The sequence below is a fragment of the Tupaia chinensis genome, unplaced genomic scaffold (assembly GCF_000334495.1).
Source record: "Tupaia chinensis unplaced genomic scaffold, TupChi_1.0 Scaffold000276_2, whole genome shotgun sequence".
In the NCBI taxonomy this organism is placed as follows: domain Eukaryota; kingdom Metazoa; phylum Chordata; class Mammalia; order Scandentia; family Tupaiidae; genus Tupaia; species Tupaia belangeri.
Window position 1 is genome coordinate 1,728,262 of NW_006159759.1, and position 13,536 is coordinate 1,741,797.

At 38.4% G+C, this 13,536-nt stretch overlaps 1 protein-coding gene across 1 annotated transcript in view; it reads left to right on the top strand.

The window, feature by feature from the left end:
- The window catches only part of PGR (progesterone receptor), an 84,511-nt gene that overhangs the window by 2,696 nt on the left and 68,279 nt on the right, over positions 1-13,536 (top strand). The window contains exons 3-4 of the mRNA XM_014588422.1: positions 9-199; positions 1,132-1,283. Of these exons, the coding sequence (XP_014443908.1) occupies positions 9-199; positions 1,132-1,283 (343 nt within the window). The remainder of the gene's footprint in view (positions 1-8; positions 200-1,131; positions 1,284-13,536) is intronic.

Below are 13,536 nucleotides of genomic sequence, written 5' to 3' on the forward strand. Positions count from 1 at the left end.
GCCGCCAGGTCCCGGCCGCCGCGAGGGGGTGGGCGGCCGCTCACCCCGCCGCGCTCGGGGCCGTGCGCCTCCCTTCTTCCTTCGCGGGGGCACACAGTGGGCACAGAACCCGCGGCTTTCGGAGCGCCTTCCCCAAGCACCCCCGCCCCACCGTTCCTGGGCCGCGCGAGGTTCCCGGCTGGAGGTGTGCAGCGTCGCGGTGGGTGCGCGGTGGCCCCGCGCGGTGGGAAGGGTGCGGGGAGGTAGGGGGTTCACCACGGTCCCCCTTTCCTAGGACATTTTACCAGGGAAGTCTAGCTTGGAGAGGAGTTAAGGCACCCTTCCCCTTCTAGAAGGGGTGGGACTTGATGAAAAGTGCGGGTCAGAACCGAGAGCAGAACTATTTTAGGGATCTGGACACTCGGATGGCACAAGATTAAAGTGAATTTTAAGCGTGCCAAGTTTAAATGTTGGATTTAAACATCAGTCACTGTAGTGCACCGCGTTCTAACATTGTTTCCGCTTCGCTTCAACTTTTCGCATAAAGGTTTTGGGAAACATTTAATTAACGTTCTGAAGAAGTGGGATTTTTTTTTTTTTTAAAGGCCTCGGTTTGGAGTCTTCTGTGCTGTGAATAGGCAGTACTGTGTAGGTGTAGTAGTAAACGGTACTTTAAAATGATACACGTATCATTGTTTAAGTAAACAAACACTACAAAGTTGAATTTTTAAACAACTCAAAACCATTGCTCAGAACTGTTGAACTCTTTCTTAAAGCCAAACCGTGTTTATTTTTACCCAGCACCCAGGAAGGGCATAACATTTCATTTGTCAAAGACGAAATTGTTTCTATATAAGGAGTTTTGTAGAAAGAGTTCCTTTTCACCAGTAAACTTAGCTTTCTTAAACATCAGATCATACAGTAATTCCTTTTCTGCTGCGTTGGTGATCCTGATGAAGGGGTCATCATGTGCGCATCTGGTGAATCCGGTTACAGGGAGTCCCTGCCACCATGTGTAGTGTGCATGCCATTCAAGTGTGTATGTAAACAGTTCTATTTTTAAAATCCTCCTCACTGCTGGTTTAAAAAACCTTTAGTATTAGATAGTGGTGCACCTAAAAATAAATGGAGTACTTTGTTTTGCATTTCAAGGCCGGATTCAGAAGCCAGCCAGAGCCCACAGTACAGCTTCGAATCATTACCTCAGAAGATATGTTTAATCTGTGGGGATGAAGCTTCAGGCTGTCATTATGGTGTCCTAACCTGTGGGAGCTGTAAGGTCTTCTTTAAAAGGGCAATGGAAGGTAGGCTCCTTTCCCCTGATCCTTTATTATTGGTTTAATTGTAGACTATTTCATTTATTATAATGATCCCTTCTTCTGAGAAATGGTGATGTTTCTGTATAAAAATATGATTATGTGTTAATAATGCTTCTTGCAACAATCAGAATTGAGCATGGTTGGATATTATAACTGCATAGTCTGACTAGCACTTTCATTATTAGACACAAGTCATAATAATCTTGAAGACAGTGATACTGTTCATTATTTAGTTTTCACTATTTTTAACTTAACTTTAAAAGTTTGATCAAAAGAATGGAAGAAGTAGTTAAAATTGTATATGTATGTGTATGTATACATCCACATATTAGTATATACTGTGTAACACACATATATGAAGCAGTTACAAATACATAACACACATATATACATACCTGTACATGTATATGTATAGAGCCGATATATGATGCACTTAAATTTTTTTACATGATTTTGTCTCTTCCCTGCATTCATATTTATGAAACATTTCTATAATGGTAATTCTAAAAAAAAATTTTTATTCACCTTTTGTGTAGTATAATTTGTGTCTAAGAAGAGTAAACAGTTTAAAACAAATTAAAAGATTGTACATCACAGTAATGTTCCGAAATAATCTTTGCTTTAAGTAAAACATTCATGTTTTTTAAATAATTTAGGTATTTATCAAATGATTTTTGGATCGACTTGTCTAAGTGTATTTCGGACCTTATGTTTCCTAAAAACATGTTTGAATTTCTCTTTCTTCTTATGCTAAAAGCAACCAAACACACTCCTTTTGATGTGTTTTTATCATCAAATATATCATTTCACATTTTAATATTAGGAATAAGTATATTTGCTAACAAACAGAAATGGGATTGAGCGTTCCCTCTGGAGTTCTGAGATCACACCTGGGCAAGGAATCAAAAATCTGCATGTCAATTTCTTTGTTTCCTGTTTCTAAGTTTTCTGTTTTCAAGAGCTCTCAAAAAGGAGAAAAGGAGGGAATTGACAATTTTCAATTTAAGGGGGCCTTCAAGAAGAGTTCATCATTTTAAAAAATTTGCTTTGTGTATTTTTAAAATATGCCTTTTTCCCACAAAAGATTAATGTATTTAACTGTTAAATATATTTAAACAGGGGGCTTCAGTTGCATTGTATATTAATTGAGGCATTGTTAAAAGAGGACTTGAGAAAACAGCACATCTGAGAGAGTGGCCTTCACTTTCCCATTGACATTTACAGTTACAAATGAAAGTTCTTGGTGAGAAAAGTTGGTTCATTAGTGGATAACTGAAGTTACCATTCTTGATGCCTGTTTCCAGTTTAACGTTCACTTTTGCATGAATATGATTTCCTTTATTCTTAAAGTATCTTTAGAATAATAGAATTTCATAAATAATGATCTCCTTAGGGTCCTCCAAAGATCAGTTCCTTCTTTTTCAGATTAGCAAGTCTCAAAGATATACAAAGATCATACAACTAGGTAGTTACTGATTATTAGTTATCCTAGGTTTACACAAAAATAAATACTATTGAGTCGTCGGAAAAGTCAATTTTTTCTGACGACTCAATATTTAATTCTCAGAAATTACTTCCAAAAAGTGCATGTACATGGGAACCAGCAGTTAGCATAATGGCTATGTCGCTGGACTCCCACATAGTCGACCGCAGTTCGCGTCCCGGACCCAGTGGCTTAAAACTCATGCCAGGCACGTGTCCATGAGTGCCCAAGATCCAGAGAGGAGAATGGAGGAGAAGGGATTGTGGTGTGACCATCCCCTCTGGGGGGTGATTTCTCGGTTTCTGTCTCTGTCTCTATCTGTCTGGCGAGTGCACGCGCCCTATAGCGAAAACCTCTCCAAAAAAAAAAAAAGTGCATGTACAGAATGAGAAACAGCCTAACTGTAAAATACAAATGCTTTCACATGTTTATTATCATAATAGCATCCAAACCATAGAAAATGTCTTTCCAAATTTACTCTTAAAAAGCATTAATTAGATTTCTATTGTTGGCATGGTCTTGCTTTAGTCTTGAGTAGTAGACATGAAGCACCTTTATTCAGCAATATTTACAAGGAGGAATTCATAATAGATGTTGATCAATCATTTATAAAACTAGAGCAAGGTTATAAGACTATGTAACTTGATTTATTCAGCAGTTATTACATACCCTTTATATTAAGTTTGTGCCAAATATTTCCTTTACCTGATGACACCTTTCTCTGTCTTTGATAGAAAATAAAGATAAGATGACCAGCCCTGTAGTGTAGTGGTTAAATGCTGTATATCAGGAACTAGATACTACATGGTCAACCACAATTTGAGTCCTGGCCTTTGTAGATTGAAAAACATGCTGGGTACATGAATGTGTGTGTCTAAAATCCTGATGTGAAAAAGAAATGAAGGAAAAAATAATTGTGTCATGACCATGCCCCATTGGGAGTCTTATTTGCTCACTGTCTCTGTCTCTGGTGAGCATATGTGCCCTTTTGCAATAAAAAAAAAAGAAAATAACAGTAACTACTTTGTAGGGTTGTTATAAAGATTAATTGAATTAATATAAAGTATTTAAGAGAATTTCCAGCATACATCAGCTTTCATTAGTGTTGTTTTTACCTCAAGGATCTATGATAGAGTTGAAGAGATAAGATATGCAAGTAAAACATATACAGAATCTCACTAAATGCCCAGATGAGCAATTTTATAACATATGGTATATGAGATTTGTTAGGTTGTATGTTTGACAGAGGGAAGATGTTTGTGAACTGTAATATGTATATTTTAGAATAATGGGGGAAGGCTGTTAGGTAAGATAGGAAACTCATTGGTTATTAAGGACAAATAAGACCTCTAGGTATTAAGAAGAGCTTTTAAGTATACATCAAAGAAAAATGAAGATCTTGATATTATACTAAGCTGAATATTCATATTAGAAAATTGTAAGAGTTACAGTTTGGGAAATTAAATTGAAAATATTTATTATCTCTCACTCTTAACATGGAAGAGAGGTGGGGAAACTGAGTCTTATATAGGGAGAAAAATCAGTGACTTAAGGCAGGAAAATAGAAGTTTTTGAGCATTTTCAGGAATGAGAAAGATCACTGAAGGGACTTTTATAATTGGAGAAAAATACCTGGTCTGAAATCTTAGAATGGGCCAGCCCCCTGGCCTAGTGGTTAAGGGAGTCAGATTCCACATGGCTGGCTTCAGTATGAATCCTGGCTCCAGCACCTTGTCAGACATACTAGCACATATGTGTGCATGCCCAAAGTCTAGACAGGATAGAGAAATAGGGAAGGGACCACAGCATGACCATGCCTCATTGAGGGGAGAGTTCTCCCTTTTCTACTTTGTCTCTCTCTGGTGAGTGCACATACCCTCTACCAATTAAAAACAAACAAACAAACAAAAAGCTCTTAAAGCAGAGAAGTGCTGTGTGATGAGCTGGTACAAGGGAGAGCCACTTGTAGATACCAATATGGACAGAAGTTATAAGTTAATAGGGAATAATATGGATATTAATGTTACAACGATAATGATGATAATGATGACATTATCAAGTGCTTTCTATGTCCCAGTGACTAAGCATTTTCTAGATCTCAATTCATTTACTCCTTATAATGTAGGTATTATTATTTGTACCATGTTACAAATGAGGAAACCAGGGCCCAGAAATGGGATGCTACCTTAATCACAGGAAATGGTTGAATCAGGATGCACAGGTAGTGTGATTCCCAAGTTTGCTTTCTAACACTATGATTCCTTTCTCAAAAGAGGAAATAGAGTCAAAGAAAAGCAATAGAGAGTTGGAAGAAAAAAATATAAGCCCAACAATGAAATATTTCTGAAGGTAAAAGCGAATCCTAAAGGAGAATGTAAGACCAGGAGTGAGAAGTCTGTCCTATAGATGGGTGGATCACATTCTCGGGGCTTTAGGAAATACATCATCAGGGGATAAGAGCCAGGTTTTCCACCTCTTCCATGTTAGGAGTGAAAGATTATAAAGTCTATTGTCACCAGGAAAACTGGGTTTCCATTGGTCTGAGACAGAACAGAGAAGAGTTGCCAGGGGGAGGAGACCTTATGTAGGAAATGAGGATGTGGGGGTAGGGAGAGTTGACCTCTCTTAAGCTAATTGAACTGTTTAAGATATATTAACCAAAAAATGGTTGAATAGCTCATTGCATTCTATTACCAAGACTTGTAGGGCTAAAGTGAACCAGGAAGTGTCAAGAAGATGAAGTAATACTGACCTGCCTGCCCTACAGATGTAGACTAGTGAGCTGGTATTGTATAGGAAAGAACCATTTCTCATTGGATAGTCCCAGTGTATGCTAGACTAGTTTACCAATGGGAATATAGAAGGCATTCAGTAAATAACAATTTGCCCCTTGAACCAATCATTGTAACCAAAATGGCACACTGTTATTGTTTACTAAGTCTTTACTCAGTGACAGCATTTGTAGTGAATACATTTAATACAATATAATTGAAGAGATGTTATAATACAATTGAAATGTATTATTCTTTTCTTTTTAAGAGAGACTTTGAGATATTTTTTCCATAGGGAGCCTGTGCTCATCGGAGAGACAGAGAGAGACAGAGAAACAGAAGTGAGAAATCACTCCTCAGGGGGGATGGTCATGCCACAATCCCTTCTCCTCTATTTTCCTCTCAGTATTTTAGGCATGCACGCACACATGCCCCACATGAGTTTTAAGTTGCCAGGTCCAGGACTCGAACTGTAGTCAACTACGTGGGAGTAATGTAACTATTACAGTGATGTAACCATTACACCATCTACTGGTCCTAAAATGTATTATTTAGAAGACACCAGACTATGTAAGCATCAATGAACTTTTAATTGTGTTGCAGTATTATCCTCCTTTTAGTCATGTATTAATTATTCATGAATTAATTACCTTAATTACATTAGTTTATGTATTAATTTACTGATCATCTGCCAAGTGCCAGGCACTATGTATTAAGACAGAACTGACTGCTACTGCTTGATCACGGTTTGCAGTGCAGTGAGGGAGAAGGACGTCTGACCAGTTTGCATGTACAGCATTAATTGCAAATGTGGTAAGTGGTTCATTTATGCAGTGCTTGAACAAATAGAGAATTGTCCCCTCTCTCAGAAGCAGTTTTTTGCACCTACCTCTTTGGTACATACCTTGTTCTTTTTTTCAGAATGTTTTAAAGTCTTTTGATCCAGATCTAAATGAACTAGGTGATTAGCTTCTTTCCTGCTACTAAAGGATATTATTCCCTCCAGAGATGTGTATTGGTGATATTTGCATTAAAAAATGGCTCATGCTGGGAATACAAAGATGAATATGTTATGTGATCCCTGTTTTTGCACAGAATCAGAAAGACAAAAACAAAATGACAAAACCTGTTGTATACCTAGTCAGCATGAGTATACTTTGACAGGAGTTATACCGAAGCCATAGATGACATACTGTGGTGTTCATTCCAACTAATCTAGAGGATTACAGTTGTTTCTGCTAACATATCCTGATATTGTGCAAGAGGCTTATTCATTTAACAGCACTTAACTAGCCTTGACCATGACTCAGGCATTACTCTAATTGGTTCACAGTATTAACTCATATAATTCTTGCAAAAGTGCTAGGATGTGGAGGTACTATAATTGCTTGTATTTTGCAGATGGGTATACACAGAGGTTACTACTACTTAGGGGGGTCTAACTCTAGCTCTGTGTTTTAACCCCTGCTGCTATGCTGTCTCCACAAATTGCTTTGTTTTTGAGCAAATATTAATTATACATTCCGTACAAAAACTTGGTCTCCTATAAACTGTGTTCCTTAACTCAGTCCCATTCCTTTTGCTCATAGTAATCCTGGTCTATTTGGTTTGCACTTCCACTTAAGATTTTACTTGAACAAAGGATTCACAGTCAACATTTTTTTTTTTAAACCACTCCTTTATAACAGGAAACCCTTAGGTTTCATTCAAGTACTTATTCAGGTACGTTAGTAAATCCCAGCAGTTTCTTGACTTTATTTGCTGGTTTCTTCTTGGCATCAGTGCAAAGCTAGAATGATCATTTGGTCAAAATTTAAAGTCAAAATGTTCAATATTCTTAACAGAATATCAACATTATCATCTGAAAAATTATATGAGCTATAAAACTCTCCCTTTTTCCAGCAAAACAAAGTAACTCCAGAGAATCCTTCATTAGTAACTTCTTTAAAAGACTGATGGAAATAATTGGAAACTCCCAAATAGGCATGCTATCATTTATTCTCCTTGATTTTAAACTCCATCTTCAATTAGAGCATCAGAAAATCACACACTCTGCACTTCCTCAATCTACCTAATTTACAGAAAGCAGATGAACGCAATATCCATCTGGGTGCTGGACAGCCCTCACATAATCAACTATATAATGTGCATTTCATATACAGTAATATCAAGAATTTTTCTCCTCTAATGAACTGTTATACCTTCCTTTTGTAATATTTATATGGCCTATTGTTTTTCCTTCTACTTTCATTACTATAAAGCAATACATTTTCTCTTTTTTTTGGAGATGTTTTTGCTATAGGGTGCGTGTGCTCACCAGAAAGATAGAAAAGAAGAACTCATCCCCCAGAGGGGATGGCCATGCCACAATGCCTTCTCCTCCATTCTTTTCTCGGGATCTTGGGCAGGCATGCACACATGCCTGGCTTGAGTTTAAGCTACCAGGTCCAAGACTCGAACCGTAGTCAGCTACATGGGAGTCCAGTGACATAGCCATTACACCAATTGCTGGTCCCCACAATACAATAAATTTTCATGCTTTTCCCCCCATAGGGTGTGTGTGCTTGCTGGAGGGAGAGACAAAAAGAGACAGAAAGAGGGAAAGTGAGAAGTCACGTCTCCCATGGGGAATGGCCACATCACAATCCCTTCTCCTCCATTTTCTTCTAGGGATTTTGGGCAGGTGTATATATGTGCCTGGCATGATTTTCAAGCTGCCTGGTCTGAGACTCAGACTACAGTCACTCATGTGGGAATCCAGCACCTTAACCACCATGCCACTTGCTGGCCCCATGCTTAATATTTTTAAAGTATTATTAACTTAGGTTATTGGTTTCATTCCTAACACAGCATCATCCTCCATTATGTACTTTATATGACATCTTAAGTAATCATATCATTGTTTTTCTTGAGACATGGTATTCAGTAATACTAATTCCTTCAGGAAGAAAACACACATAGTTTCCATATCATTTACTCTCCTATGGCCTAGTGATTTATTTAGAAGATTGAATAAGCAGGCAGAGAGTTTGGACCAGGAGCTCAGTACTGTGCTGTAACATTTGTAGAAAATATAAAAATGAAAGTGTAGAGCTGCCCCTATAGCATGGTGTTTAGGCAGCCAGATCTCACATGATGACTGTGTCTAAATTCTGTCCTTGGTGGTTTGAAAACATTCCAGGTGCACGTGCACCTGTGCCCCAAATCCCGATGGGAGGGAGAAATGGAGAAGAGATTGCAGTGTGACCAAGTCCCATTGGAGGATGCACTTCCCAACCCCTCTCTGGAGAGTGCACATGCCCTCTGGCAATTAAGAAGTATAAAAATAATGTTACCAGGGCTGGCAGGTGGCATGATGGTTAAGGGTGCTGGACTCCCACATGGCCGACTGCAGTTTGAGTCCTGGACCTGGTGGCTTGCTTTCTCATTTTCTCTCTCTCTCTCTTTCTCACTCACTCACTCACTCTGTTCTTCTCTGGTCAAAACAAAAATAAATAAATAAAGTTAAAATAATTCTTAAAAAAAAATACTGTTACCACTTACTGGGTGTTTCGGAAATTCAGATTCTCTTCTATTCTCTTCCCATGCACTACCTCATTTAACCCTTGCAATAGTCCTTAGAGGCAAATTCTGTTTCCCTCATTGTACAGGTGAGGTTCATTCTGTGAGTGAACAGCAGAGCAGATTGGAATTCCTGGACCAGTGCTCTAAGTTCTGGATTCTGCTTTGCAGCAGCAGGTACAGTCCTTCATTTCAAGGAGGTTGCAGTGCTGGTGGAAATGACTGATAACAGAAAACGTTGCAGTTTAGTGCCTGATTCAACAGTGTGATATAGGCTTACATTGCTAGTAACTGGACCAGGGGAGAAGTACCTATATTTGTCGTTACTGAGTGCTTGTATGTAATAGGAACCAGGCTACGCTGCTTTATATTTGTTCTTTCCATTCTTCATAACAATCCTAAAAAATAGAATTTATGATTCCTACTTTATCAGTGAGTAAACAAAGAGTCACAAGTTAATTCACTTAACCAAAATACTAGGGAGTGCTGGCAGAGAATTTTTGTTTGGTCCTGGAATATTTATAAAAGACAGATTACTGGAGCTAGTAGGACTTATTTTAAGCTTTTAAAGAAAATTAGATGAGTTAACAAATTTCTGTCTTCAGTTGGATTATTCAGTAGTCTTGCAACTATTGGATTATACCGAAGAAAAAATCTCAGATAGGTCAACAATTTAAGTGTCTTTTTATTTAAAGGACAGAAAACCTTAAGATCATGGGAAGAAAAGATGGAAATAAATATTTATAATCTTGAGATGGTCTAACTTTCTAATATGGACATGAAATCCAGAAATAGAAAACACATTTTCATAATTTTGTTACATAATAAATTTTAAATTTCTTACGTAAGGCAAAAAAAATTGCAAAAGTCAAAGGACAACAACAAGTTGGAGAACTATTTGTAGAAGATATAAGTAAAAATGAAGTGATTAATAATATATGAAATATTCATACAGATCACCAAGAAAATGACAAGGAGAAAAATGAGTAAGGGGCCAGCCTCCTAGTTCAGCATTTAAGCACCGCACAAAGGGCGCCGTGCCACACATGGTCTACCAGAGTTCATGTCCTGGTCCTGATGGCATGAGAAATATGCCAGGCAGACTTGTACATGCCCAGGATCCTGACAGAATGGAGAACTGGAAGATTAAGGATTGCAGCATGATCAGGTCCTATTGGGAGAGAGTTTGCCTCTCTCCCCTCCCTCTGGCATTTAAAAAAGAAAAAGAAGAGAAAAATGAGTAAAATATGTTAGGACAGTTCACAAAACACAGACTACAGAAGTTTGAAAAATGCTGAATTTATTAATATTCACTAGTTAAAATAATGGAATCCTGACCATCAAACTGATAAAACAGTGAATGATGATAGCCATTGGAGAATACAGGAGCAATTTACCTATGAAAAGTACGCATTACTTTGACCTGAAAATTCTACTTCTAGAAACTTATCCTTAGAAAAACTCTAGAAATGTGGGACTAGCAGATTGCATAATGGTTACATTGCTATACTCCCACATGGCTGACTACAGATCAAGTCCTGGACTCAATGGCTTGAAACTCACACCAGGCACATGTGCATGCATGCCCAAAATCCTGAGAGAAGAATGGAGGAGAAGGTATTGTGGCATGGCCATCCCCATGGGTTGGGGGGTATGATTTCTTGCTCTTTGTCTCTCTGGTGAGCATGCATGCTCTATAGCAAAAAAATCTCTCTCTCTCTCTCAAAAAAAAAAAAATAATAACCTTCTAGAAATGTAGAAAAATACCTTTGAGAAAATGTGTTACTTATAACACTGAGAAATCAAAGAAAGCCCAAAATCTGTTAATAAAAGATTAATTATAGTATATTTTGCAAATGAAATAATACTCTGTAGCATTTAAAGAGTGAGATACTAGTCTATATTACAGATGTAAAAAGGTCTCTAAAATATGTGATTTTGTGAAAAAGCAAGCAATGATATCATTCTGGATAGAAATAATTTCATCCATTTGGTATTCAGATATTACTACATGAAAAAAAAAGTATGCATCAAATTTCTTACTGTGAGAATAATGAGACACTTTCAATTTCTGTTGATGAACTTTGCTGTTCAAGCAAGTATTTACTGAGGAGAATGTAACTGCGACCGCCTAGTGCCTGACTTTGCTCCTCACTGGCTCTGCCTAGTCTCAGCTAGCTCTGCTCCACAGTGCTGTCTAATGACTTACACATTATTGTGACCTTCTCTCAAAAGAGACCAACAAAGTGTGAAACTTGTGGCTGAAAATTGGGGAGCAAGGCTTGAGGTCACCCTGTGTCATGAATGAAGGAATCCAGCTGACTAGGTGGAGCCAAGAATGGACACCAGCCCACAATTCCTCACACGTAGTCTCAATCTCCAAAAACACTCTGCAAACAAAACTTTTGTTGTTACTGCTGGTCCTACAATACCTGACCTAACCTGACTTCATTTGGCAGCAAGACCTGATCTAAACTCACGTAAGGACATTGGCAGTTTACGTGAATAGTAATATATTTTGCTGCATAAATAGATTTGGTTATGAAATGTTGCTCTGTATTATCTTCCTAATATAAACAATTCTGAAATTTGAAACGCATCTGCCCAACAGGTTTGAGCTAAGAGATTTCACACATGTATGCAGAAATGAATTTGCAGATTGTATTTAAAGGGATGCCTGAAAATCATAACATTTAAAAATCAGTTATTTATTTTTCCATATTTAATAAATTCTTAATACCATGCTGAGTTCTACAGAAGGCTACAAAGACAAATAAGCCAGAATGCCTAACTTCATATAGTATTATTTTTTAAAGAGGTTTTTACCTTAGGGCATGTGTACTCTCCAGGGAGAGAGAGAGAGACAAACAGGGACAGTGAGAGAGAAAGTGAGAAATCACCCATCAAGGGGAATGGCACGCTATAATCCCTTCTCCTCCATTCTCCTCGCAGGATCTTGGGCATGCATGCACATGTGCCTGGCATGATTGTCAAGCCACTGGGTCTGGGACTCAAGCTGCAGTTGGCCATATGGTAGTCCAGCAATGTAACTGCTACTCCAACTGCTGGCCCTGGTTTTTAATCCCATCAGGGAGATAAGACAACCCCATAAGTATAATATAGGCAATATAAACTGAATGTGGATTTGATTTCAAGGGGAAGAAAGATCTATGGAGACTAAAACATATAATATATATATATATATATATACACACACATATATGTGTGTGTGTGTGTGTGTGTATATATATATGTATGTTTTTAGGTTTTTGCTAAAGGGCATGTGTACTTACCAGAGAGGGAAAGTGAGGAATCAACCCCCAGGGATGTGGGGTGGCCATGCTTCAATCCCTTCTTCTCCATTCTTCTGCTGAGACTTTGGGCATGCAGGCACATGTGGCCGGCATGAATTTCAAGCTGTCAGATCCAGGACTCAAACCAAGGTCAACCACGTGGGAGTCCAGTGCCTTAACCACTACACACACTGCTTGCCCTGACTAAAAAAATGTTTATATGGAGAAGGTAGCACGTTAGATAAGCCACTAAGAATACATGACATTTTTTTTTCTTTTTTTGGAGAGGATTTTGCTATAGGGCGCATGCACTCGCCAGACAGACAGAGAGAGACAGAGAGATAAAAAGTGAGAAATCACTCCCCAGAGGGGATGGCCACGTCGCAATCCCTTCTCTTCCATTCTCCTCTCAGGATCTTGGGCACGCACGCACACGCGCCTGGCGTGAGTTTAAGCCACCGGGTCTGAGACTCGAACTGAGGTTGACTACATGGAAGTCCAGTGACATAACCATTATGCTAACTGCTGGTCCAATACATGACATTTTTGGTAGCAAGAGTTGTAATAATAGTTGTTAGAAACAAAAAGTACCAAATGAGCATTAATACAGTTTGGCTGGAACATGTATTAGATATAAACTTGTATTTTTTTCTAGGATGATCACTTTCATGACATTTTTGAAGAAATCAGTGACCATATCACCCTTACCCCCCAAAATAAAGTGAGGTACCACTACTTTAAAAGGATGGTGAAAATTATTATTAAAGAAAAGAATGTCAAATGACATGATGTGTTATTTGCAATTAATTGATCAGAGGGTTAGGAGTTCCTAAAGATTTTTGAGTAGTGTAGAAACTTATTCCTATGTATACTTCAGGAAAACAATATGTCATCAGCACATAGGAAGGACTGAGATCAGAAAGGTATGAGAAGGTTAAAACAACAACAAGAAGAAACCAGTGTGGGAATGGGCCGGTCCTGTAGCACAGCATGTATGCTGCTGGGCAGAGAAAACCTGATCACACATGGCTGATCAGGGTTTGAAGCCCATCAGGGTTTGAAAAAAGGCTTGTGGGAGACCAGCAGTTAGCGTAATGGCTATGTCGCTGGACTCCCATGTAGTCAACCGC